A 24,488-nucleotide genomic window follows, 5' to 3' on the forward strand; every position below is an offset into this window, starting at 1 on the left:
TTATTTTTCCTTGCCTGCTAAGTAGATGACCAATGCTGAAGTATTAATTCTCAATGTTATTTCAGAGCCAGGGAAGGGCATGTCAGGATTACATAAAAGTCGACTGGCCCAGTAAATATTTATGAAGCAGTGAATACACACTCCTATTATGCAATGATGTTAGTGTCTATCTCTTATTTTTTATCTTGATCTGGATAAGAAGGATCAAGGGATATGTAGCAGTTGTGATGGAGAACAGCACGTGCTCCCACTGAAGGAGAGAGCTGCTAATCTTGGAGAACAGCAGCAGGCTCTGCAAGTCAGGGCACAGCAGTTCTTTAGCCCATGAGACATTTAGATTGATCTGAAGAAGAAATCTTGACAGTGAGGAAAGCGGAGGAAGCTGTAGGTAAGGGAATGATCCCATCTCTTTGGGATAGTGTTGTCATGGTCACAGATAAAAATGGACTACAATGAAGACTTGTCAAGCTCCTATCCAACTCAAGTTTTTACTGTTTCCCAGGACCTGAGGCTCACAAGCTGTCTGAGTTTTACACAGTTTTACAATACTGTTCTCAACTTGCAAAGGTTTTGAGATGCCTCCAGAATGATGAAAACCAGGCACTTGTCTGGGAAGCAGAGCAGTGCACATTATTTTGAGCCCTGGCTTACAACTCGGAGTGTTGACAGCTTCACTTCAGACCGCAGTAAGGACTTAACTTCAGATCCTTCAAAACAGCTCAGTCCCACAGAGACAGCCTTTTTTCAGTTTCCTTCTCTCTTGGATTGACACAATTGCAGGTATCATGGAAATAGCGAGTAGAGTTTTTTGTATTTGAATTATAGAGGTGAATTCTGTCTTAATTCAAAATAAGGTTCTCAAACAGACATGAGAATTGCCATTTATGCAGCCGATACTAAATTTCTACAGAGGAACCCACGTAAATAATCCATAAAGTTCCTATTGAATTTCATCCTGCATATTTCCGAAAGTGCCTGGACTATCTTATTAATATACCCCAAGATAAAATTACCATGGATATAAAGCAACTGTTCATACCAGAAGCATGTTGAGGCTGTAGGGAATTGTGGTAGGATTAAGAAGAAAACCATACAACAAATCAGTTAAAAACCTACATATTAATCCTATAGGTCAAATGGGAGGGAGCCTCTTGTTATCTAGTTTTCTGCTCCTTCTCTTTCTTTGTTCCTTCTTTTCCCCAATGCCTCAGGATGTCTCACATTTTCAATGTAGAAAAGGAATGATAAGCCCTATGTTCAGAGCAATTTAATTCTCCCAACTCTCCCTGTCAAATTGGTATCTAATCTTTCCAGGGGCTCAGTGGATAAAAGAACCATCTCATTAAAAGGACTATAGTTATAAACAGCAAAAATTAGCTGAAATTACATTTAGCATAGCAGTTTCTTCATTATACAATAGTTGCACACCTATTACTTGACCTTTGTTAGTGGGAGGTCAGAGGGGCTGTGGTAATTCCCATCTGTGTACTTTGCTGATTTGTTTTCCTCCTTGCTTTACATTGGCCATCCTCACCTCCTCACAAAGCCAAATGCAATGGAGTTACTCCTTGCTGTTTCCTTTCTAAATTGGCAGCAGTGTTTTCTGTTGCTCTCATCTGAGGCCTGTAAATTCCAGGTCTCTGAATTTATTCAGCAAAAACAGTGATCTGATTCTCATTCATGCCTTCTCCTCCATGAATAGTGGATATAAACTACACTAAGTCACCAACACATCTGGCTCTTACGTTCTGGACTAATTCTTGGCCAACATGATGAGCTTTTGTATAAAGCAGCTTGACAGCCATAAGTTCAGGCTAGTACCACAAGTGAAAATACCATTTTCAGGGCAAGCATAACACAAAGGTGGAATGTTGACACACAAAAAAAGGCAGGCTGTTTAACATTCAGGCTTCACTTCTTAGTGCAGATGCTATATAAATCTGTAATTTGGAATTGTTTATACCTATAGAAATGTCAAGCAGCTGTGGACTCCATGCTTTCTTTAACCTTTTTTTTTGTTCACTGCTTCTTGGACATTTCATGACTGTTTGCATCTACTGAACTTTTTGGAAACCTCAGAAGAAAGTTAAGTGATAGGTCATACTAAAGTTTCTGATTTATTCTTGGATTTAAATGTTCCATAGCACCCTCCATCTTTCCTTTTCTCACCTAAAAGAAGGAGATTATTGGGTTTATGTTGAGAAAAATTCTTAAGTATCCTTTGAAAAGTTCATAAGATTACCACAGGCAACATGACCCTTTCTGGTTTTGATCACAGGTGTGAGTTATCACTCTAACTGTACAGATCAGTGCATTGCTTTATATTTATGAGAACTCTTGCTGGACTGCACTTCGTTAGTCCAACAGAGCCTTATGTGTCCATTTCCTGAAGGAAAGTTCTGAAGAATTTTTCATTTGAACAGATTTATAAAACTTTATCTTTCTTGAGTGTGGGAGCTATCGAACCCTTAGTTCTTAGTGCAATGCATGGCACACAGAAGCATTAAAAACATATTTATATGTATTTGTTCAACTGAATCAATTGAGAATGAAAAACATATAATCAAATATTTGGGAATTCAATTTTGTTGAAATTGAATGTATTTGCTGAACTGATATATATCCCAGTAATACAATCTATAAAATAGTTTTAAAGTCTGTTTTTTGATGGGTATACTTAGCTGACTTTCCACACTCGCTTTCCATCCCTGGCATAATTTTCATAAAGTTAAGTGGATGGACAAGTGTTATCTTGAAGTAAATCTTTCCCACTGAGGACAGCCTGACCAGAGAAACCAGAGGCTGAAAGTGGTCATTGTTTGTTTTTACTTTGTATGCAAATATCTCCTTACAAAATGGGATGAGTTATTTTATTCTATAACAAAAGTTCGTCTTTTGTTTTCAAATATAAGAAATATTATGTGAAATAAAGACTAATCTATTTTATACCTTGTGTCTATTAATTTAAATGACAGAATTTACATATATATGTCCATATATGTTATATATGAATGTATTGTTGTTTTGTTTTGTTCTGTTCTTCCTGAGAGACGGTGCCAAAATCTGATACTACAATTATGTGATATTCTATGGCATCATTGTAATAATGAGAAGTATACTTGTGATTACTATTTGTCTGCTGTTAATTAAATTGCCCTAACTAGTTTATATGGAAAGCATCAATTACCTAATTGAATTACAAATTGCTATGTCTATCATATCATGACTTTTGTAACTAGTTACTGATTATTATTTTAGGATGATTGCTAGTTTATCTGAGATCTCTGATTTTTTTTTTTAAACAAAAGGCTAAGGTGGAAAGCTTACAGTTTTTCTTTTATGACTATAGTTCTTCTTTTCTTTTCTTCTATCCTCTTTCCCCTTTCTTTTTTCCTTCCTTTCTTTTCTATTTATAAAATTTTATCTGTCTGGGTTGCATTTACTACAAGTTCAATTAATTCCACATTTATTCAAAACCTAGAGCAGACCATTTTATGTTGTCAAATCACATGGCTATCTGCTTAATTGGAATAATTATGAAATTGCTTAAATGATCATGAGGCAACTAGATTTAAGACCCCTGGCCCAACTCAACTGTTTACAGGATTTCATATTATGCCCCTGTCTTTTATAAAAAGTATATGGTAATAAACAGCCATATGGAATAACATTTCTGCATCTTTTATAAAATAATCATTAAAGGCATTACATATTATATTAGTGTTTGTCATTCAAGGCACCTAACAATAAAATGCTTGTAAGGATAAATTCCATTTGATAAAAAGTCTATTCATTTCTTTGTCTTCTTTTTGAATAAATTGGAATTGTTTTCTTTGATCAGATCTTGAAAACTACATAATTGTGGCTAACAACCATCCTATGTCTAGAGTCACAGACTATATTAATCTCTTCAGATTTGCTACCCACTGTCTATTTTATTGGTCATTAACATTCTTCCAGATGGTGAACAAAGAAGGACGCTAAAATTCTGATATTCATTTTCAGGGTCATTTATATGACTTATTTATTTAATCTGCTTGCTCTGACTTCTATCTGTACTGCTAACAGAGGACTGCATTCACCTAAGTCAGACTTCTATATTTATGTCCTTTTGCTCTGGAGACTATAATATCTGAATTGAAGCCTGGAATTATTAATTATAAAGTAAGTACCACAGGTAACTGACTTACTATTAAACTATTTATTCCTTAATAACCCTTTGGGGTTGGGTGGCATTATTTCCCTCATCACATTGAGGAGGAAACATAGTTTAAGTAGCTTACTGAATGTCATACGTCAGGTAAGTGGTGGAAATAAGTTGAACTTGGGTAGTTTGACTCCTGGCTAGTTTGATTCCAAGTTTAATCTTGGCGGCACCTCAGGGAGGTAAACATGTCACACTTGTGGCAGGTAAACATGGGAGGTAAACATGTCACACTTGTGGCATTATTCCCTACTCCCTCTGCATGAAAGACATTGCCAATTGTTGGCAGAATCCTTTTCTACTAAGTCTAATACTCAGCTTTGGAATCAATCTTATTTTCAGCTCTAGGTCCTCACTGTTGAATGATTTGCAATTGTGTTTGAAACCTATTTATCATCCATTTGTGTCAGTTCCTTTTATAGAAGGAGGTATGCTAAGTATTGCAGTAACTGACTAGATATTCACAAAAATCTACTTTTTCTTCTTCCTTAATGCATAGGTAGATGCAACTTCCCTTCCAAATTGGTGTGTCCACATAAGTGTATTCTAATCAATAGAATATAAGCACACCTAGTGTACATCACCTGTAGACCCAGGTCTTCCCATGTGCTAGTCTTCATTCTCTTTCTCAGTGATTTGATGTATAAGGGCACAATGAGTCAAAAGATGGTATGACTTTAGATATCTGAAAATTTTCTTTTTTCCCTCTAATTTTCTCTAATATTTATGAGAAAGAGTGTGATAACTTGATTCACATATATAATGTGTAAGGATCAAATCGGGGTGATTAGTGTTTCAACCTTCTTAAATGTTTATCATTAACCTCTTTGAAGAAAGCTATCTATTGTTTGGGCTACACAAGAAATGAATTTCTGTCACATTTAGGCCATTAAAGTTTGGGTATGTTTGTCACAAAAACGAAGCTAACAAATACAAGGCTCATGCAAGAGCATATCAATATCACTTTTCAATACCAGATTTTGAATCAAGGTCTTTTAAGTCCAAATTCTTCCCACTCTACAAATTGTACTGATAATTAAAATAAATATTTCATGTATATTTTAGCTTTCTGTTACTATAATAAATGCCTGAGATAATCAATTTATAAAGATTAGGGTTTATTTTGGTTTACAGGTTTGGAGGTTTCAGTCCATGGTTGCTTGGCCCCATTGTTTTTGGGCCTGTAGTGAGGCAGCGTATCTTGGTTGGTAGTATATGGTAGAAAAGCTGTTCATCCGATGGCTGGGAAGCAGAAAAGGGAAAAGAGGGGCTAGGATTCCACTACCCACTTCAAGAGTATACTCCCCCAAACTGGAAGACTTTCCCTGAGCCCTACCTCTTAAAGTTTCTTCTAATTCCCAACAACTCAAGCTAGGGGCCAAGTTTTTAACACATGGGCTTTTGGGGCAGGGACATTGAAGATCCAAACTATAGCATGATGTTAATACAATAAAGATGTTTTTTAAATCTACAATGCCTTAAATTTGAATCCCATTGAGATTTGAGTTTGTTGAGTGACAAGGGCTCCCTATCTCTAAAAATATCTCCACATCAATGCCTTCAGGACCAGACCTCCCCACTCCAATCAAAGGTCTATTACTCCTGTCAAAGTAAGAAGCACAAAAGACAACATCAAACAAAGATTTCTAGAGTATGTGCTGGGGAATCATTTCTAAAGGCTGTTCATGGGTTCAAATGGCCCATGGTCAAATATATTTGGGAAATTCTAGATTAAATGAAGTGAAAATGTGTCTGTTTTAATGTTCGACATTAAAAGCAAATCAATACTACTCTAAATTTTCATCTTACACCAGTCAGAATGGCAGTTATCAAGAATACAAGCAACAATAAGTACTGGTGAGAATGTGGGGGGAAAAGGCACACTCATACATTCCTGGTGGGACTGTAAATTGATGCAACCAATCTGGAGAACTGTATGGAGATTCCTTAGAAAACTTGGAACGGAACCACCATTTGACCCAGCTATCCCACTCCTCAGTTCATACCCAAAGGACTTAAAAACAGCATACTACACTTCAATGTTTATAGCAGCACAATTCACAATTGCTAAACTGTGGAAGCAACCTAGAAGCCCTTCAATAGATGAATGGATAAATAAATTGTGATACATATACATAATGGAATGTTACTCAGCATTAAAAGAGAATAAAATTATGGCATTTGCAGGTAAATTGATGAAGTTGAAGAATATCATGCTAAGTGAAACAAGCCAATCTCAAAAAACAGGGGCTAAATGTTTTCTCTGATAAGTGGATGCTAATCCACATTGGGGGGGGGGGCATGGGATAAGTGGAGTAGCTTTGGATGGGGCAAAGTGGGGAAGTAGGGGTAAGAAAGACAGTGGAATAAGATGGACATCATTACCTTACGTACATGTATGATTGCACGAATGGTGTAACTCGACTTCATGCACAACCAGATAAGTGAAAAATTCTGCTCCATTTGTGTACAGTGAATCAAAGAGCCGTCTACTGTCATGTATAACTGATTAGAACTAATAAATAAATAAATAGATAGATAGATAAATATGTCCTTTTTATAGGAATATCCTTTAATGGGATATTTCCTAAAACTTTCCAAAAAGGTCAATATCATTTTATAAACTTATTTTATGACAGAGTTCCTTCCCAAAGAGCATTGTGAGGAACTAGCATTTCACATAACACATTTTTGGAAACACAAACATCAGTATATTGATTTAGACCCATAAATACTGGTACTTGAAGCTGGATCTTGGAATTTAGGTCCTCTACAGAAGGAACTGTTCGTTCTGATTGTGGCTTTCTGCACATTCTGCCTGACATCTGACAGATGATTTTGCCTCGACCTTTGGTATGGGCTATTTCTTTATCCTTTGTCTCAAAAGACTTACCAATACACTATATTTTGTGGTCTCAACCCTGCCAGACCTCATCTATCTGGTTGCTGCCCTACCTTGATAGAACACAAAGGTTTCCCTTCATTAGTTGAGTATGTGTAACATAGTATTCATTCTTGATTTAATCAAACTCCTCAAATAAAAGTTGAGCATGGAGTAGCAATAGTGACATAAAAAAACATCTTGGCCTGGGGATATAGCTCAGTTGGTACAGTGCTTGCTTCACATGCACAAGACCCTGGGTTCAATCCCCAGCACCACAAAAAAAAAAAAAAAAAAAAAAAGAAAAGAAAAAAGAAACATCTCTCACTGACCCAGAACAATAATAATATTAATAAAATATAGTGGAGTTATATTATATGGACATTTATATTATGTGAGGTCAACCTGATGCACTTAATACTCTGGCCCCAGATAGTGAGAAAAACCAGTTTAAGTGAAGGCTATTAGATTCTGTGTTAGGAAATGTCATTACTGGAGGCTTCAAATAATTTAAAACTTGCATAATAGAAGATGAATTTTCCAACACTTGACAAAAGAAGGCAGGTATTCTTTGCCATTTGAACTGGCACCACCTTGGGCTGTAGCAAAATCATGGTCTTACAATTTTAAAATTGTGTGATTGTTGATATAAAAATGTCTTTAAAATTCTATTATTACAAATGTTGTCAATCATGTGGGAGTTTGTTAATATTCTTATGTTGCACTCTTTCAAATCTGCATAGTTTTATAAATTGTCACTGTAATGGAATGTGGGTGCTTTCACACACATCCCACTCCATTTGTACAGCGGATTTCATCTGTTAGGAGATATGACTGCTATTTCTTTCCTTCCTATGTGCCTTTCATAGTAGAAAATATCACTCCATCCTATAAATGCAAAGCAAGTATTTAATTTATCATCACCCAAAGAAACTGAAATCTATTAAATGTTGTGAAATGGCTGCACAACAATTTGTTATGTCATTGAAGGTTGTTCTGTCATTCTCCAAAATGTAATGTAGTTTTAAGGGACTTCAAAGGTAATTTTGAATATTCTTCTCTTTATGTGCCAACTTTAGAACTTGCCTTCTACATAATATGTGACTGTACTTGAAGATAATGGGTATTACTAATTGCCAACCCAGCATCCATTACTTACTTCTTTTTCCCTAACAAACCCCTATTATATTCAAGGGTGACTCTTCACATGACTAACAAGAAGAGAACTCTAATATAAGTTGCAGTTGATTTGTCTAGACTTATCAGAATATTCCTACCCATTTTGCCAGTGACTGATTTGGGGTTGGATGAGTAACCTAATTCTGGTTTATAAATATGAGAAGTCTGTTAAGGGGTTTCTGGAAAAATTTCCTTGATTCTTAGAAATGAGCACAGTCAGTGAGGATCCCTTTTATTCCTAAGCATGTTGTTAGTTTTCTGTGCAATTCCAGTAGCTACTGCCATTTTGCTACCATACCTCTGAGGATGTCAACATCAAGAATGGAAGAGAGCTGAGAAATATGAATCCTGGGACCTTAAAAATAGTGCTCAATTTCTGTATGAATCAGTTCTAAAGTTTCCCCAATCTTTTCTTCCTAGTCAGCTTGTTCTTCTGTAACAAAATACCAGAGACTAGGTGGCTCAAACAACAGAAATTTCTCACATTTCTGGAGCCTGGGATATCCAAGATCAAGGTGCTGGTCTACTTTGTACCTGGTGAGGGCTTTCTTTGTGGCCTGCAGATAGCTGACTTCTTGCTGTCCTCACCAGGCTTTTCCTTGCTGTTTGAAAGCCATGATGAAGAAAGAGGGACCTCTTTCTCTCTTGCTCTTCTAATAAGACCACCAATTCTATTGGGTTAGGACTCCACCCTTATGATCTCATGTAATCTTAATTACCTGCTAAAATCCTTATATCTAAATACAATCACACTGGGATTAAGGCTTGAACTTATGAATTGGAGGAGACACCATTCAGTTCATAACAGATAACATACCAGGTGTCCTTATGTTGTTTAAACAAGTTTAATTTTTTTTCTGTTACATACAGATGGATGCACCCTAACAGAAATAATAACTTATAAAGCAATATACAGGGGATAATGCCTAATTCCTAGCATATAACCTGAGAAAAATGAAGGCTATTTTCCTTTCCTCAGAACAAAGCAGTGTGGAGTTAAAAATGGTGAGTCCATTGCTGTTATAGGGCATTTCATGAACTGCTGATTGTACATATATGTGGTATCATGTTAACATAAACAGTTCAGCTCTTAGGGAGTTTTAAGTTATAAAAGAAACATTTTTCTAAGATCATGTGCTCTGATAGAAAAACCACACTCCAGACTACTTCTATCATTATAAGGCTCTGGCAAGCTGAGAGACTTTAGTTGGTGATTTTATCAAGCAAGACTTCTAACTAATGGCTTGGTGAAACCATCACTGGGCCATAAACACTATTACACATTGAAGCAATGATTTCTTTCAAGAGTTTAGTCATTTTAGATCATTATAGTTTATTTATGAAAAACGGTATCTTGGGGAGACACCACAATCCTCCTACAAGTAAGAATATAGTTGTACTTCAATTATTTATTTATTTTTTTGCCTAAAATGAATGTTTTTTTTTTCTTGTAATTCAAATTTAATTTTTATAACTATCTTCAATAAAAAGGTGAAGGGTAGATAGATTTCATCGCATTCTAAGAAAGCTCTCGTGAAACATTTTGTCTATCATTTTAGTTATACTGTATACAAAGTAATTTTACCCTATTTTTCCAGATAAAATGTAAATAAACAACAAAACTATGATGAAGTGAAGGATTTTCATAACACAGTAAAGTTCACTTTTATTTCTAGCCAGAGAAATGGAAAATCAGCACTTATCAAATTTTAAAAAGCCCAAGCCAAACAAACAGAAACGAACTCCACCAAGAAACAGACGATGAGGGATACATTTGCATATACATGGATCCATATTAAAGCAATAGAACATGGGCCATTTTGAAATCTTAAACCTTCTGACACTATTTTCATGAACTCGGTAATATGAACCATGTGGTGAATGATTTTCTGAAAAACTTTGCTGGTTTCACTGTGTATTTTATGACTGGGCAAATGTGACATTAAATTTTATCCCCTGTGGCTTGGAGTTAAATGCTTGCTCTGTTCAGAATGGCAACACTCAATTAAACAGCATTTTTCATGATCTACACCCACCATTGTTACTGTATTTAAGGGAAATAATGGGGGTACTGACCTATATTGCGCTTCTTATTATCAATGGAGACAAAGCGTATGCAGGGATTACTGGTGATGTACTGCCCAGCCCAAGGGACGTCAATCTTCGTGCCAGCTTCATAAAAGAGGCCCAGAGCATAGCGAGAGGAGTAGCTCACAGACTCCAGTTGCTGCCTTTGGCATTCACTAATTACTGTGGAAGAAGAAATAAAGGGCATCAAACTTGAAAATATCATCTTTCCTTTCAATTCATTAAATACAAAATTTCTTTATACCAGTTCCAACTGTTTCCACCAACTCCAGCTTACTTACCATGAATTTTGAAAGGTAATGTTAAATAGCATTGGCTCTAATTTCTTTTCAGAGTGATTACTAGTGTTGTTTTTATTAAGCTGAAGGTCCAAACTCTTTAGACTGGCAGTCAGGTTTCTCAAAATCTGGCTCTAATTTGTTTTTCTAGTTTGGTATCCTATTTATTGTCCTTTAACTGTTTAGTAACATTATAGATTTCATGTACTGAACACTTATTATGTGCTAGGATTTTTGCTAAGTACTTGACACAGATTTTCATTCTATCATAAGAGTCTTATAATGTGAGTATTATTTCTGTGTTACAGGTAAGGAGACTGATGCTTCCTTAGTTATGACCTTTTACATGTTTCCATGTTATGTGGTAATTTCTTTGCCTGTTATTTTCCCACCAGTGGATCCTAATCCTTCCTTAAGCACAGGGAGACACCTTAGTCATCTTAGTTGTAGGCTGATTCCCTACTCATGACAGGCACAATAATTAAGCCATAAAGGATTGAAATTTAAATACAGTCATGCAAAATGACTTGAAATGTAAGAGGTAAACAATCAATAAATGTCAAAGGTCTGGAAAAGGAATTGGACAGGTTGGGTTCAAATCCTGACTCTGCCACTTACCAGGAATGTGATGCTGCTTAAGCTACTTAATTTCTCTGATTATAGTTTTCTAGTTTGTAAGTGGCAATATTAATACAAAATGTATTAGTCTGTTGTAAGGATGACATGAAATAATACACAGTACAGTGCCTGGCATGTAACAAGTGTTCTTTAAATGGTAACTAGAATAGATAGAAAAATATTTAGGAAAATGAGGCAGCATTCCATCCTGGGATTGTGAAGGAAGAGATTTCTCCCAATTGTTAATTTCCATCTCCAATCCCAATCTCAGTGAATGGTTTATTCATAGTATAGTCTTAATAATCTGAGTTTCAGAGAGGCCATAGTTCTATTCTGAATGGTTAGGCAAGCTAGTTTAGATAAGGAACACATGGAAAATTCTTACTTAATTAGTGACAAATATCCTAGTTAGGGATAAGCAGATCTCAAGAGTGGGTGGCAATAGTAGTTAAACCTTGGAGAAGCAAGTTCAGGTGTAGAGAGAGACAGGAAGGATATTCCATGAATTATTTAAGTATAGTAACAATTCTATAAACTATTACAACTACAAATATTTTTAGAATCTGGCTACCAAACATTTTCAGAATTATTGAAATTGGAGTTTTGAGATAACCCTAGACTCCTCTCTTGGCCAATTTCCTCTGGGTTCTTGTCTTGCAAATTTTGAAGAATAAAATCCATGGCCAATCATAGAAAGGAAGAGTAAACACAGTAGGATTTCTTTAAGTGAGAAGAGATAGAACTCCAACCTTGCAGGAAGGGTCCTGATAACAAAACAAAACAAAACAAAACAAAAACCCTTTTGGTGTGCTAGCTTAGGATTTACATATGGTTCTGGGTAGAGTGTGGAGCAAAATCTATGTAAAACAGGCATTGAAAATAACACCAAGATCACAGATCAAAGTCTATGTAAAACAGGTATTGTGAACAGCATCAAAATCTTGGATTAGATCAAAGTCTGCTGTAAATCAGGCATTGTGAAAATAGCACCATGGCTATCTCACCTTTGAGTTTTAATTCTATCAACTTCTATCTGGGTTCACCCCCCACCTTCTTGTTTTCCTACCTCTGGGACAAAGGAGTTGGCTGGAAGTGTTCCCACAGGTGAGCCTCATGGCCTTTTACATTTGATAATAGGCCTTGATAGTACTCATTAATATTTCTGCTGATTAGCCTCCAGGTGTCCTTTCTGCATTTGAACAAGACTGACCATTGATATTCATTCTGATCTCATTTGATTTTTACCAAATCCCTGCCAGGATAGATGCTTACAATTTTCACTTTAAAGCTCCAGGAAAATACACTTGGAGAGGTTAGTAACTTGCCATGGGTTGCACAGCCACCACACACAGGGACCAAGATGAAGCCAGGGTTCCCATTTTGGAGTCATGGACATGACCTCCTTATCTCAGTCTTTGCCCTCCTGATCTCAATTTCACAAGAAACTCTGACACTGCCTTCTCCTCTGACATGAATGGTTATTTTGCACTGAGATGTAAAAGTCATTGTTTCCTTCAGCCATCATTTTCTGCCGTGTTGAAAGCTTTACTTGAGGAACAAATGTTCTTCTGACATTGGCCTCATTACAGTCTCTATATATTATGTAATATGTATAATTTTCTATTATACATTCTTATATATGTGTAAAAAAGATATAAGTGTGAGATATCTCTCTTATATATAAATATACATATTATGAGATCTACCTATATAAATGTATTAAATAAATATACATGTATAGATCTCTCTCTCTCTCTCTCTCTCTCTCTCTCTCTCTCACACACACACACACACACACACACCCTATGCATTATAAAATATATTTTACTACTATGATGAGAGTAAAGTGGCTGAAAATTGTAATGAACAGAGTAGTTTATTTTCATAGTTCCATTAATTAGGACAATTGTTCTTATTTCATTTTCCTTGTACATTCATCTATATGGGCATATGTGTGCATGTGTGGGTTTAGGGGAGGCAAAAGCAGAGGAGGAGGGAGAGAAACAGAGACCTTGTCTGTATTACTGAGAAACATTAAGTAGGTAATTTCACTTTTTTTGTTTACTACTGTAATTTTATTTTCTAAGTTTCCTAGCCTATAAAAGAAGGCTAATGATAATTCTGCCTAAGTCCTATATTTTGGTGACAAGCTCACCTATCCATCCATCCATCATTATCTACTTTATGACAGTACTGTTCAAGATGAAGAGCAGAAAGATAAAATTCCTTCTCTCATTCAGTATAAATACTAGAGAAGGAAATTACACATCCAAATCCAAGTAAATAATGTATCAGTTGGTAACAAAAGCTATACATAAAAATAAAGCATGGTAAAGGATGTAACAAGTATGGGTGGTGAGGCTATTTTGTACTGACTTTCAGGTCAGTACAGTAAATTGATTATCATCCAAAACTACAAACAATAAAATGTTGATCAATTGTGGAATGAATAAATATATTGTCATATATACATATAAAGAATACTATCCCATAATTAAATAATTATAGCTTTATATAACCTCATTTATATCACTGGCATAATGAGTGACAAAGTAACACAAAGAATATATATTCCTCAAAGTATTTTATTCTGTTTGGTTTTGGAAGCTGCTCCTACTGCTTTGCCAGCCAAGGACATATATGAATCTGCTTCTGTTTTAAAAGTTATCATTAGGAATAGGTAAGACAGTAAAATGAATCATACATAACTGTCCTATGTTCATATATGAATACATCACTGGTGAAACTCCACATTATAAACAATCACAACAATAGGGTCCTTATTAGAATAAGTTATATTCAATATATTTATAATATGTATTGTCATGTATATCTAAAATAATAAATAAAACTTTTTTTAATGCAAAAAAATGTTATCATTTGGGGTGAGGTAAAGACTGCAGAGAAAGGTAAAGGCACAGAAGAGTGGAACTGGGGCAAAAGAGGAAGTCAGAAGTGCTTACATTTTGGATGTAATACGTAAAAAGTGTGTGTAAGTGTATGTATGCATATTATTAAGTAAAAATTATGGAAGGACATTAATTTGGATTGAGCTCTTGTACTAGGCATTGACACACCAACCCAAAATGGAGCCACACATGTCAGCAAACTGAAACCTAAACTGTTTATTTGCAAGATCTGATATTCTGAGAAATTGAGAAACATGACAGCCCCAAATAGAACAGTTTTCAAAAAACAGGGGATTCACAGAATTCAATCAAAAGGGGCCTAGTCCACTTAAACCAGCATGATAAAGAAGTGCCCTCTGCTTTAACCAATACAAGGAAAGTAACCTGAAGTAACCTGATGCTAACTAACCTGATTTGTATACTTTGCTACTTCTTTGTTCCTGCTCAACCTGACTTACAAAACTAAGAGCTCTATCATGCTCAGTGGAGCTCCTGTTTTGTAGACTGTATGAGACCTGGTTAATGAATGCTAATAAAGGCAGATCTTTAAATCTCAATTTGTTAAATTTTTTTCTTTAACAATGTATGTACCCACACATATATACATAGAAAAATAAGAAATACATAATATATATTTACATAATACATACATTTTAATACATATATACAGAGAAGTATCTTATGAATTTTCATAATGTGAATTCACACTATAACCAGCAGTCAGATCAATAAACAGAACATTTCCAGAACCCCAGAAACTACCTTCTCTCTTTGCAGGTATGCCCTACTTCCCTGCCGAGATAACCAGCAATCCTGAATTCTAATACCATAGATTAGTTTAGCTCCTTTTAAACTTCACATAAGTAGAACAATATGGTATATATTCTTTGTGTCACTTTGTCATTCAATATTATGCCTATGACATAAATGAGGTTATATAAGGCTATAGTTAGTTAAGTATTCTTTATATGTATATATGACAGTATATTTATTCATTCCACAACTGATCGACATTTTATTGTTTATAGTTTTTGGTGATAACCAATTTACTGTGAAGAGCATATGTATATGATTTCCTTGGTTATATACTTAGTATTGGAATTTCTACATCATGGGGTTCACATATGTTCAGCTGTGGTGAATACTGTCAACTAGTTTTCTAAACTGATTGTATCAATTCATACCCTCAACATGTGTAGATGTATGAAAGTCCAATTGTTCCACATGGTTGTCAATATTTGCTACTATTTGCCGTTTTAGTTTGGGGTACAATGATATCATCATGTTGTGGTTTTAGTTTGCATTGAATGATAATGAATATTTGGGAATCTTTCTGTTTATCATTTGGATATCCTTTATATATTTGCCTATTCAAATCTTTGCCTATGTTTCTTTTGGGTTATCTGACTTTTTCTTATTGCTACATTGGAGTTCTTTATATATTCTAGCTATGAATTTTACCAATGAATTGCAAAAGCTTTCTTCTCGAGGACTTTCATTTTTATTCTCTTAATAGCGTGGTTTAATGTATATAGAGTTTTAATTTTAATCTAGTCCAATTTATCAGTCTTTTCACTTATAGTTAGCATTTTTGGGTCCTGTTTAATAACTCTGCCTTCTGGACTACTCCAAGGTCATGAGTACACTCTCTTAGGTGTTCTATTTTTTTCTTTTCTTTTTTGAAAATGTTATTGGTTTACGTTCCATAGGGTTTGGATATTATTTTGAAGATAAGGCCATCAGGATTCCCATTCACTCAAAAGGTGGTATGAGGGAAAGAGATCAATGAAGAATATATGGAATACTACTTCTCCTCTTCCACCCTAATGAATAAATAATAACTTCATTATCCTATTATTTAATAACTTAAAGTATAGAAAAAAGACACTAAATTTTCGGGGGCAAGGACTCTAGTACCTCATGAGATTCATATACCAGATCCCAGGACAGTGACTGATGCTATGTGGGCATTCAACAAATATTAATGAATACATTCTTCATTTTAGAAAATTTGATAAGTATGTAAGGATTTAACAAGGTGAGACAAACAAAATCACCATATTTTTATTATCCAGAGATAACAACAATTAACATTTTGGTATTTCTTCTTCATATTTTCTTGCTTTTTTTTTTTCCTGAACAGGGTGCAATCATATGTACATTTAATTTTGTGCATTAAATTCTTGCTTACCATGTGACAAAAACCCTCACTGTAAACATAATTTGTAATGGCTTTGTAAAATCTGATGAAATAGATATTGTATAATTTGCTTAATCATTTCATTAATGTTGGACATTTATATTTTTTATCATTAAAGCTGCTATGCACATTTTTGTGTATAGATCTTACTCAAGGTTTCTAATTGTTTCCTTACAATAGGATATTAGAAGTGGAATTACTGTTACATTGATTTTTAGAATGACTGCATCAATTTTCTACTTTTCCATTAGTAGTATATTAAAGGCCCACTTTACTGTTTCTCGACTATATTATTTACTTTTTCCTTATAATTTGATGGAAAAAATAGATTTCATATTGATTCTAATATAGTAAGACTAAACATTCTTTTACATCTTGTAGACCATGTGTATTTTCTCTTTTGGAAACAATCTGTTTGTCATTTTGCTATTTGGTCTATTAGAGTCTTCATGCTATTAATTGATTTTTAATAATGGATGATATAGTATATTATCCACTATGTGTTATGAAAGTTTTCCTATTTGTTTATTTTTAGTGGTTATCTGGCAGTATAACATTTATGTACATAATCTGTCAGTTTCTTCTCCCTCCTTCTCTCCTCTTTCTCTTTTTCTTCCCTCCCTCCTTCCCTCCCTTCCTTCCTTTCTTCTTGTTCAAACATTTGGAACAGGAATTTATTTGTTCTAGTTACTCTTGCTTGTGCACATCTATCCTGCCCAACATTCTGCTCTGTACCCAGGGAAACAGACCCTTGTATAGACTGAATCCCCTTGAGCTTAGGTTTCTGAAGGGTTTTGGCCAGAGAAATAGGCAAGAGATTCCAAGGTAGAAGGCCAGAATATTGATTCTTCCTGCTCCTTCTTGCTTTGCCAAGTGCTGGTAATGCAATGCTGAATTCCTCTCCAGTTAAGTACCTTTCTGTTGGCTCTTCTCCCTTGGTTCCAACTCTCCTGAGGTATTGGTAACCTTCTCTTCCCTAACTCATTTAGGCCTAGAGGTAGTAAATGTTGGGTGCCACAACATTCTTTGCTGTTGCCTTAACCCTGCCTACTGTTTTGTAATTGCCCCTCATTATTATTATTATTTTTAAGTAAAACTCTTTTGAAAATACCATCTATTTTTTGCTGGGACCCTGACTGAAACAATATTTAACAATATTCTAGCTTCTTCTAGGAGAGCACTTTGAAGCAAAATATGATACATTCTACTCATGGACTGGTAGAGATCAACCTCTTAAAATCAAATCCTTGGGCTTAGTGAAGATATTTTGCAATTTATAAAGGTCTGTGTTATTTTATAAGAAAACAAGATGGGGCTTTCAACTGTGTTTCTCTGTACTAATATTGACTTTTTGGGTATAATAATGAATATTTCAATGTTGATAGCAAGCCAAACGTCTTTTATCAATAACATGGTGTCCATTTCCAATATTATAGTTAATGGTAAATGCTGCAGACATTGACACTTGGTGCTCAAAGACTTAACTTTCTTTTAGAAGTTGTGTTGCAAACAGCTAACTACAGAGCATTGCTAATTTCCTGATTTGCCACCATTTGTAAAGGATTTTTGCCCAGTAACAGTTGAAGTTAGGACGCCAACTTGTATTCTAACTATTTAAATTCTGATTAAGGGAAACAACTCTTGATATGCTTATTATTGTTTTTATTTTTTATGTTGAATTTCAAGAAACTTCATGCACAAATTCAACTCCTACATTAGGCCATCTAACTCTGTGGGGACACAAAGACAACAGTGTCTCAGCTAGAATGGCTGGTTATTCTTTACTCGAAATGTTCATAGAAGTTGTGCTGAAAGACCCATTCCCATAAATATTTCTCACAGCCAGCCGGTTCAGTTTGATAGCCTACCATTCGTGAGTCATTCTTTTTGTGTGAAAGCATCACAGAATCAGTCTCGTTTCACTTCACCTGGAATAAATTGAATGTTCACTTGGACTCTATAGATATAGAAATCATTAAGCCTGGAAACAGTTTCAGAAATAGTTTTGGTGAGCAATAAATCTAGAATTTATTGGTGACACACTCTAGCAGTTATCTCTATGTGGGATTTCCCTGGGGAAATATTTCTTTCATCCTCTGAGGCATCTCTGGAATCAGAAAAATTGAGGTTTGAATTCTGATTCTGACATTTATCTGTGTGACCTTGGTCAAATTACTTAACATTTCTAAGCATGTTTTCCTGTAAAATGAGAATAATAATAGTGCCTGGTTGAAGAATTGTTAGGAGAACTAAGTGAGATAATATAAAGTGCTAAACATAACACTTTAACAATGGCATATAAATATATTAAAACAGCCAATAGTATAGTATTTGACTTTAAAAGCCTTCAGGGATGTCTATGAGTATACATTTTAAAAGGTTTTGAAAAGTGACATCCCAATGTTCAAACATATCAGAATATCCCTAAATCAAAAATATCTCTTTGAGTAATAAAGTCAATTTTCAGAGCAGAGGGTGGAAACAAAATGAGACAGTTTAGAGTATTAGGATGCCAAAGGGGTTTTGGGCAATCATTTTTTGAAAAATCAACACAAATTGTGCCATTGTTTAGCTGTCTTTCTAGTATAGAAGGCTGCTTGTTTAGAGATTTGTCTTTGGAAATGAATGAAAACTCATATTTTGGATCATTCCTTTAGTATTAAGGCATCACATTTTCTGACTCTTAATGTTATCCCAGAATTGTGTAAATATAAAAGGTATCAAAGAAATGGGTTTCTCTGTACTGTCCTTTGGTCACTCAGATTATATTTTGATACAAAGTTAGGATTAAACTGTTTTTATACTCATGAGTTTATGGAGAATGCTAACCATTACCTGAATACAAGCTATAACAGGTAAATTACATCTACTTGGATGCATGGCTGTTTTTTTTTAAGAATGAATTTAGAAAGCATTGGTATTTTAGGGCAATAAAGTTCATATGTAGTAAGAGAAATGTATTTTAATGTTTTCCAATTTTTTTATGACCCTAACAGTGAATGCGTTAAAATGGAAGAAAAGAAAATAAAGATACCTAAAGTTTCTAAAATATAAGCAAATTTATTGATTATGACCTCATCTTATTTTGTTCCTGGTAAGGGTGAAAATAAACAAGGCATTTTTTTTAACTGGTTGCTCAAAACATTATAATGATCTTGACATATCATATATTTTAGGAGCAAGTTCTTAGGCTTTTGTGATTAAATAGGAGATCTAGTCATATGAGGGGTGGGGTGAGGGGGTGCGCAGATTTCATACTGAAAGATATCTGTAGCACTGTGGGGACCAAACTGTTTGCCTGTTGCTGGTGTTAGTGATGAGTCAGGTCCCCTTCTCTACTCACAGCCTTCAGAGATTTTGCTAATCCCTGCTGTCTCCCCATCTTCTAATCATAAAGAACAGTCTATCAAGGAAAAAAGATGACATTTTCTCTCTGGTTCCTGTTTCTACTGCCTCCTTGCCACTATGTCCCAGTGTCCAGGGTGAAAGAGTGTCTAGCTGTTGCTGACTTTTCAGAAAACCCTAAGATTTTCTTGTAATCACATAAAGTCTTTACAAACTCACTAGGCACTCTTTATCTGAAGGCTCTGTGAGGCTAAAAGGACGTTTGATTGTTTCTGTAAGAACAAGTTCTAACCACAGGTTTAGAACAATAAACATTTTTAGATGTAGAAACTATTTTCTGAAAGAATGAAGAATTGGTTGACTCAATTGGTTTACTGTAGGCCTACTATGCATCCAGCACTATGCGAGTCTCTATATATTATCTCTCAACCAAACACTTAGCAGAGCAGAGGGCAGATTTCAGACTGAGATGTAAAGTAAAATAATTTCATCCTGGTAATTGTCAATTTTATCCTTAGGAAACTTGTTTTTTAAATTTCAGTATCTAACTGCAACTGACTTCCTGTTCTCTTTTCAGAACACACACAGAAAACTGGAAACCACAATAATATGGTTGGAAAATGCTTATTTCCATGCATTCTAAACTTTTTAAGCAAGTATGCCATCATTCTTTGCAGAAAAAGTGCTGAGTTTTGGATGGGAAAGAATATGAAAATAAAGCATTGTGTGTGCTATTATACAAAATGTCACAGAATATCATGCATATTTTACAACCACTCTTCTCGGCCTATCCATTTAATTACTTTATGGCCATGCCATTCATGAGCAATATAGTTATTCTAAAATTCATAACAATAAAAGCTTTATTACATGTCATCTCATATTTTATACATTTTTTTTATATTTATGGCTAGAATTACTTTATATTGAGACAATGATTTAAAGAATTAATATTCTAATTCAAGACTTTTTATAGTTTTAGAAATCATAAAGTAATGTTTGCAAGAACCTGGAATCTGTGGTATTGAGGCAAAATGTCAGACTCTGGTGGTGTAAACTCTAGGACACTCAAAAATATGTTCATCTCGTACTTTGCAGATCTGCTACCTTCTTTTTCTGTTTACATAATAACAACCCCCACAATGTTTAGCTAAAGCCAAAGCAAATAAACTGGAGAAGGAAACTGTAAGTGGCATTAGCCTTCACTTAGCGGAAGCCTACAGCATTTTACTCATGTTAAAATTATTATACTTTCAAAAGTAACAGAAATCTTGATTTGATGAAATGTACATTTATTTTTTGATCTTCATATCAGTTTTTCTTTGTAATGTTTTTAAGGGTGCTTTTATTAATGTACTAGTCTGCACAACAGTAAAACAGGGTTCATTTTTCTCTGTTATCTTTTCTTTGTTTCCATTTTATTTATGCCATTGAACTGTAAATTTTTTACTACCAGGTTTCAATTATTTCCCTCTATTTCTCATCCGACCTTTATATCACTACAGATGTTGAACACAAAAGATTCAATGATAGAGGTTATAATTAGTTGAAGCTTGCATTTCTGAGCCTCTGCAAATGATTATGTATGTGCATAAGTAAGTACGAAACAATATAATGTAATATACATATTTCTTCTTATTGAACTTCAGTCTCCCCATCGGTTAAGTGGTGATATCACTTAGCTTAAAGGGCTGTTGATTATACTAAAACTTATGTATACATCCCTGGCATAAAATAGTGGCAAATAAAATAGTAACGATGTGGTTGCTGTTGCAGGGAAAGGACAGAACAGAAGAGCCTTCATTAGTATAGGAAGGTACAATTGTTAAGAGGAGAGGAAGGGAGGAAGAAAATGAAGAATATGCCTTAGCCCCTGTGTGGAAAGATGTGCAACTTTCCTTTGGCTAAATACCATGTTATCAAAAAAGTTCTACTTCTTAACTAGGTATCTATTTTTACCAGGTTACCAAACTCTGTTATTAATCAATTTGTATGTAATATGACTCTCATGCAATTAACCAAAGCATCTCTCTAGAGCATGGAACATAGTGGGTACTCTTCCTTCATACGATATATTCCAGACCCACGGGCTCCACCATTTGTAGACGAAGAAACATAAATCCTCCTTTTGCTTTTCTGCCCTCACACACCCACCTCACACACCTGTTTACTCTTTGCTTGCAGGTAACTATGGACATCTGCTAGAGTGTGATCTCCATGACGGGATGATAAATAGGATGACATTCCATTATTTAAAGAGTAAATTCCAAAGAGCAAACTTTTCTTCACATATGAGTGCTAAATAGGTCTTCTTAGGGACATTAGAACAGAGCTACAGAGCTAATCTTATTAACTATGAGGAAATTTATTATTGAGTTACTTGCAAAATCTTTTCAGACATATCTAATTTCACCCTCCCTTAGGAATATCCTATCTGGTTTGTTTGTCCATCCAGACAACCCAGCACTTATTCCCCAGCTCAGGCAACAGACAAGCTATTCCAGGTGGACGGCCAACTGATGGTTTACTCTTGCCACGTCCTTTCTTCCATTTTAAACCCAAATCGCCTCTTCTCCACTCATTCTCCTTACCCAGAATTTTCTCAGGTAACAGCTCACTGCTCAAAGTATTTAGATCTGTTTTAATTTCCAGTCTGATTTCTCCCTTTATGCTTCAATTTTTGTCCTGTTGTCACGGGAAGTTCTCGTCTTAGTTCACCAAATTGCTCTCTATTTCTTTTCTTTGTCATTTCACTTATAAACAAGACACTCATAACTTCCACCACAACAACACAACCCCTGCTTTGAAAAGAGTAGAACCCCCTGCCCCAAGAACTAAAAATGGCCTTAATACTTGGTGGTGCAGGGATAAGGAAAGCCAGATATTTTTGAAATGAAAGTAGAAGTCAAAATGGACCATTATCTTTTTTTAAAATTTATTTATTATTATTATTAGTTGTTCAAAACATTACAAAGCTCTTGATATATCATATTTCATACATTTGATTCAAGTGGGTTACGAACTCCCATTTTTTCCCCGTATACAGATTGCAGAATCACATCTGTTACATATCCACATTTTTACATACTGCCATAGTAGTGTCTGTTGTATTCTGCTGCCTTTCCTATCCTCTACTATCCCCCCTCCCATCCCCTCCCCTCCCCTCCCATCTTCTCTCTCTACCCTCTCTCTTCTCTTCTCTTCTCTATCTACTGTAATTCATTTCTCTCCCTTGTTTATTTTTTTCCCCTTTCCCCTCACTTCCTCTTATATGTAATTTTGTATAATGATGAGGGTCTCCTTCCATTTCCATACAATTTCCCTTCTCTCTCTCTTTCCCTCCCACCTCTCATCCCTGTTTAATGTTAATCTTCTTCTCATGCTCTTCCTCCCTGCTCTGTTCTCAGTTGCTCTCTTTATATCAAAGAAGACATTTGACATTTGTTTTTTAGGGATTGGCTAGCTTCACTTAGCATAATCTGCTCCTATGGACCATCATCTTGAAGACCTCCCTTCAGAATCTTACAAAAGATTTCATCCACCTCTTCATATGATTTTTCATCAGTAGCCAGTATCCAATATAAAAAGAACTTTTTGCTTCCATTCAGTTGTATTGCTCTCTATTTTACTCATGCAAATGTGAAGTATTTCTATTTTATTAATAAAAATAAGCTTTTGTGGGCACACCTAAGATAGTGGATTAGAAGATCATTTCTAAAGAAATACACACTTCTAAATTGAACAACCAGATTACCATCAGAGAGTTCATAAAGAGAGAGCTGCCTGGAGTGGAAACTAATTTGCACCCTGGTTTTTCACTGAGTAACAATTTCACTGTGCTATCTTTTCCTTTTGCATAAAGACTCAGGGGGATGTGCAATGTGAAAAAAATGTGAATAGGCATCCCACACACACAAAAAAATTCACCTCTATTTCAAAATAATGCACACTGAAAAATTGAATTGAATGATGCAGCAAAGAAAATATTTATTTCTCATATGCAATATAGATGAGTCAGTGTTGCTGTGAGAAATTTAACTTTTTAATTTGCTTACTTGGTGTTTGTATTTCATTAGCAATTGCAAATGAATAATCTGTTATTCTTTTGTTAGTGTCAAAACGGTGATATTGTGGGGAAAGTAGCTCCAATTATTACTCCAGAATGTCTGGAAAAGCATGCACTCTTCTTTTTTAGCTAGACACTGTGTCCCTGCCTTTATTTCTGTGGTGGCAGTCACCACCCTAATCCCATCAGAGTGGGATTATGAAAATTGCATAACAATGTAAGCAGCAAATCCAGTTGTATGAAATATATGCACATCTTCAGCTACATACTGTGTAGCTAACTATGCAATTAGCATTACATAAATACCACAGGAAAGTAAATAAACATAAAATCACCCACTCACATTTATAATATTAAAAGATACCCAGATGGCTTTGGTAAAAGACATAAAACTTATAAATAAATATTTTCTGATTTGAAAAAAAAAATTGTTTGTTGTAATGGTCTTGGTAAAAGCACTAGCCTATAGGATACGCACTTAACATGTAAAAGGCAACATAACACTCAACTTCACCCAGAAATATCAATCCATTCATTATGTTCATTCAACTTAATGAAATCTTTTATTAGAAAAATTCTTTCAACAAATAATGTTTTTAATGGGTTATTAAAATCAGAAAAGGCTAGCTATGCTTGAACTTCTTACTTTCCTACATGCAATTAAAAAATGTTCTCTGAAAAAGCTCAAATACCAGATAGGTGTATTCTCTGTTTCTATCT

At 34.9% G+C, this 24,488-nt stretch overlaps 1 protein-coding gene across 2 annotated transcripts in view; it reads right to left on the reverse strand.

Annotated features, from left to right (window-relative positions):
• Rnls (renalase, FAD dependent amine oxidase) overlaps positions 1-24,488 on the reverse strand; it is a 285,218-nt gene that overhangs the window by 49,994 nt on the left and 210,736 nt on the right. For both annotated transcript variants that reach the window (XM_076834097.1, XM_076834096.1), the window contains exon 5: positions 10,341-10,514. In XM_076834097.1, the coding sequence (XP_076690212.1) occupies positions 10,341-10,514 (174 nt within the window). The remainder of the gene's footprint in view (positions 1-10,340; positions 10,515-24,488) is intronic.

Source organism: Callospermophilus lateralis, chromosome 15 (assembly GCF_048772815.1).
Source record: "Callospermophilus lateralis isolate mCalLat2 chromosome 15, mCalLat2.hap1, whole genome shotgun sequence".
NCBI classification, from domain to species: Eukaryota; Metazoa; Chordata; class Mammalia; order Rodentia; family Sciuridae; genus Callospermophilus; species Callospermophilus lateralis.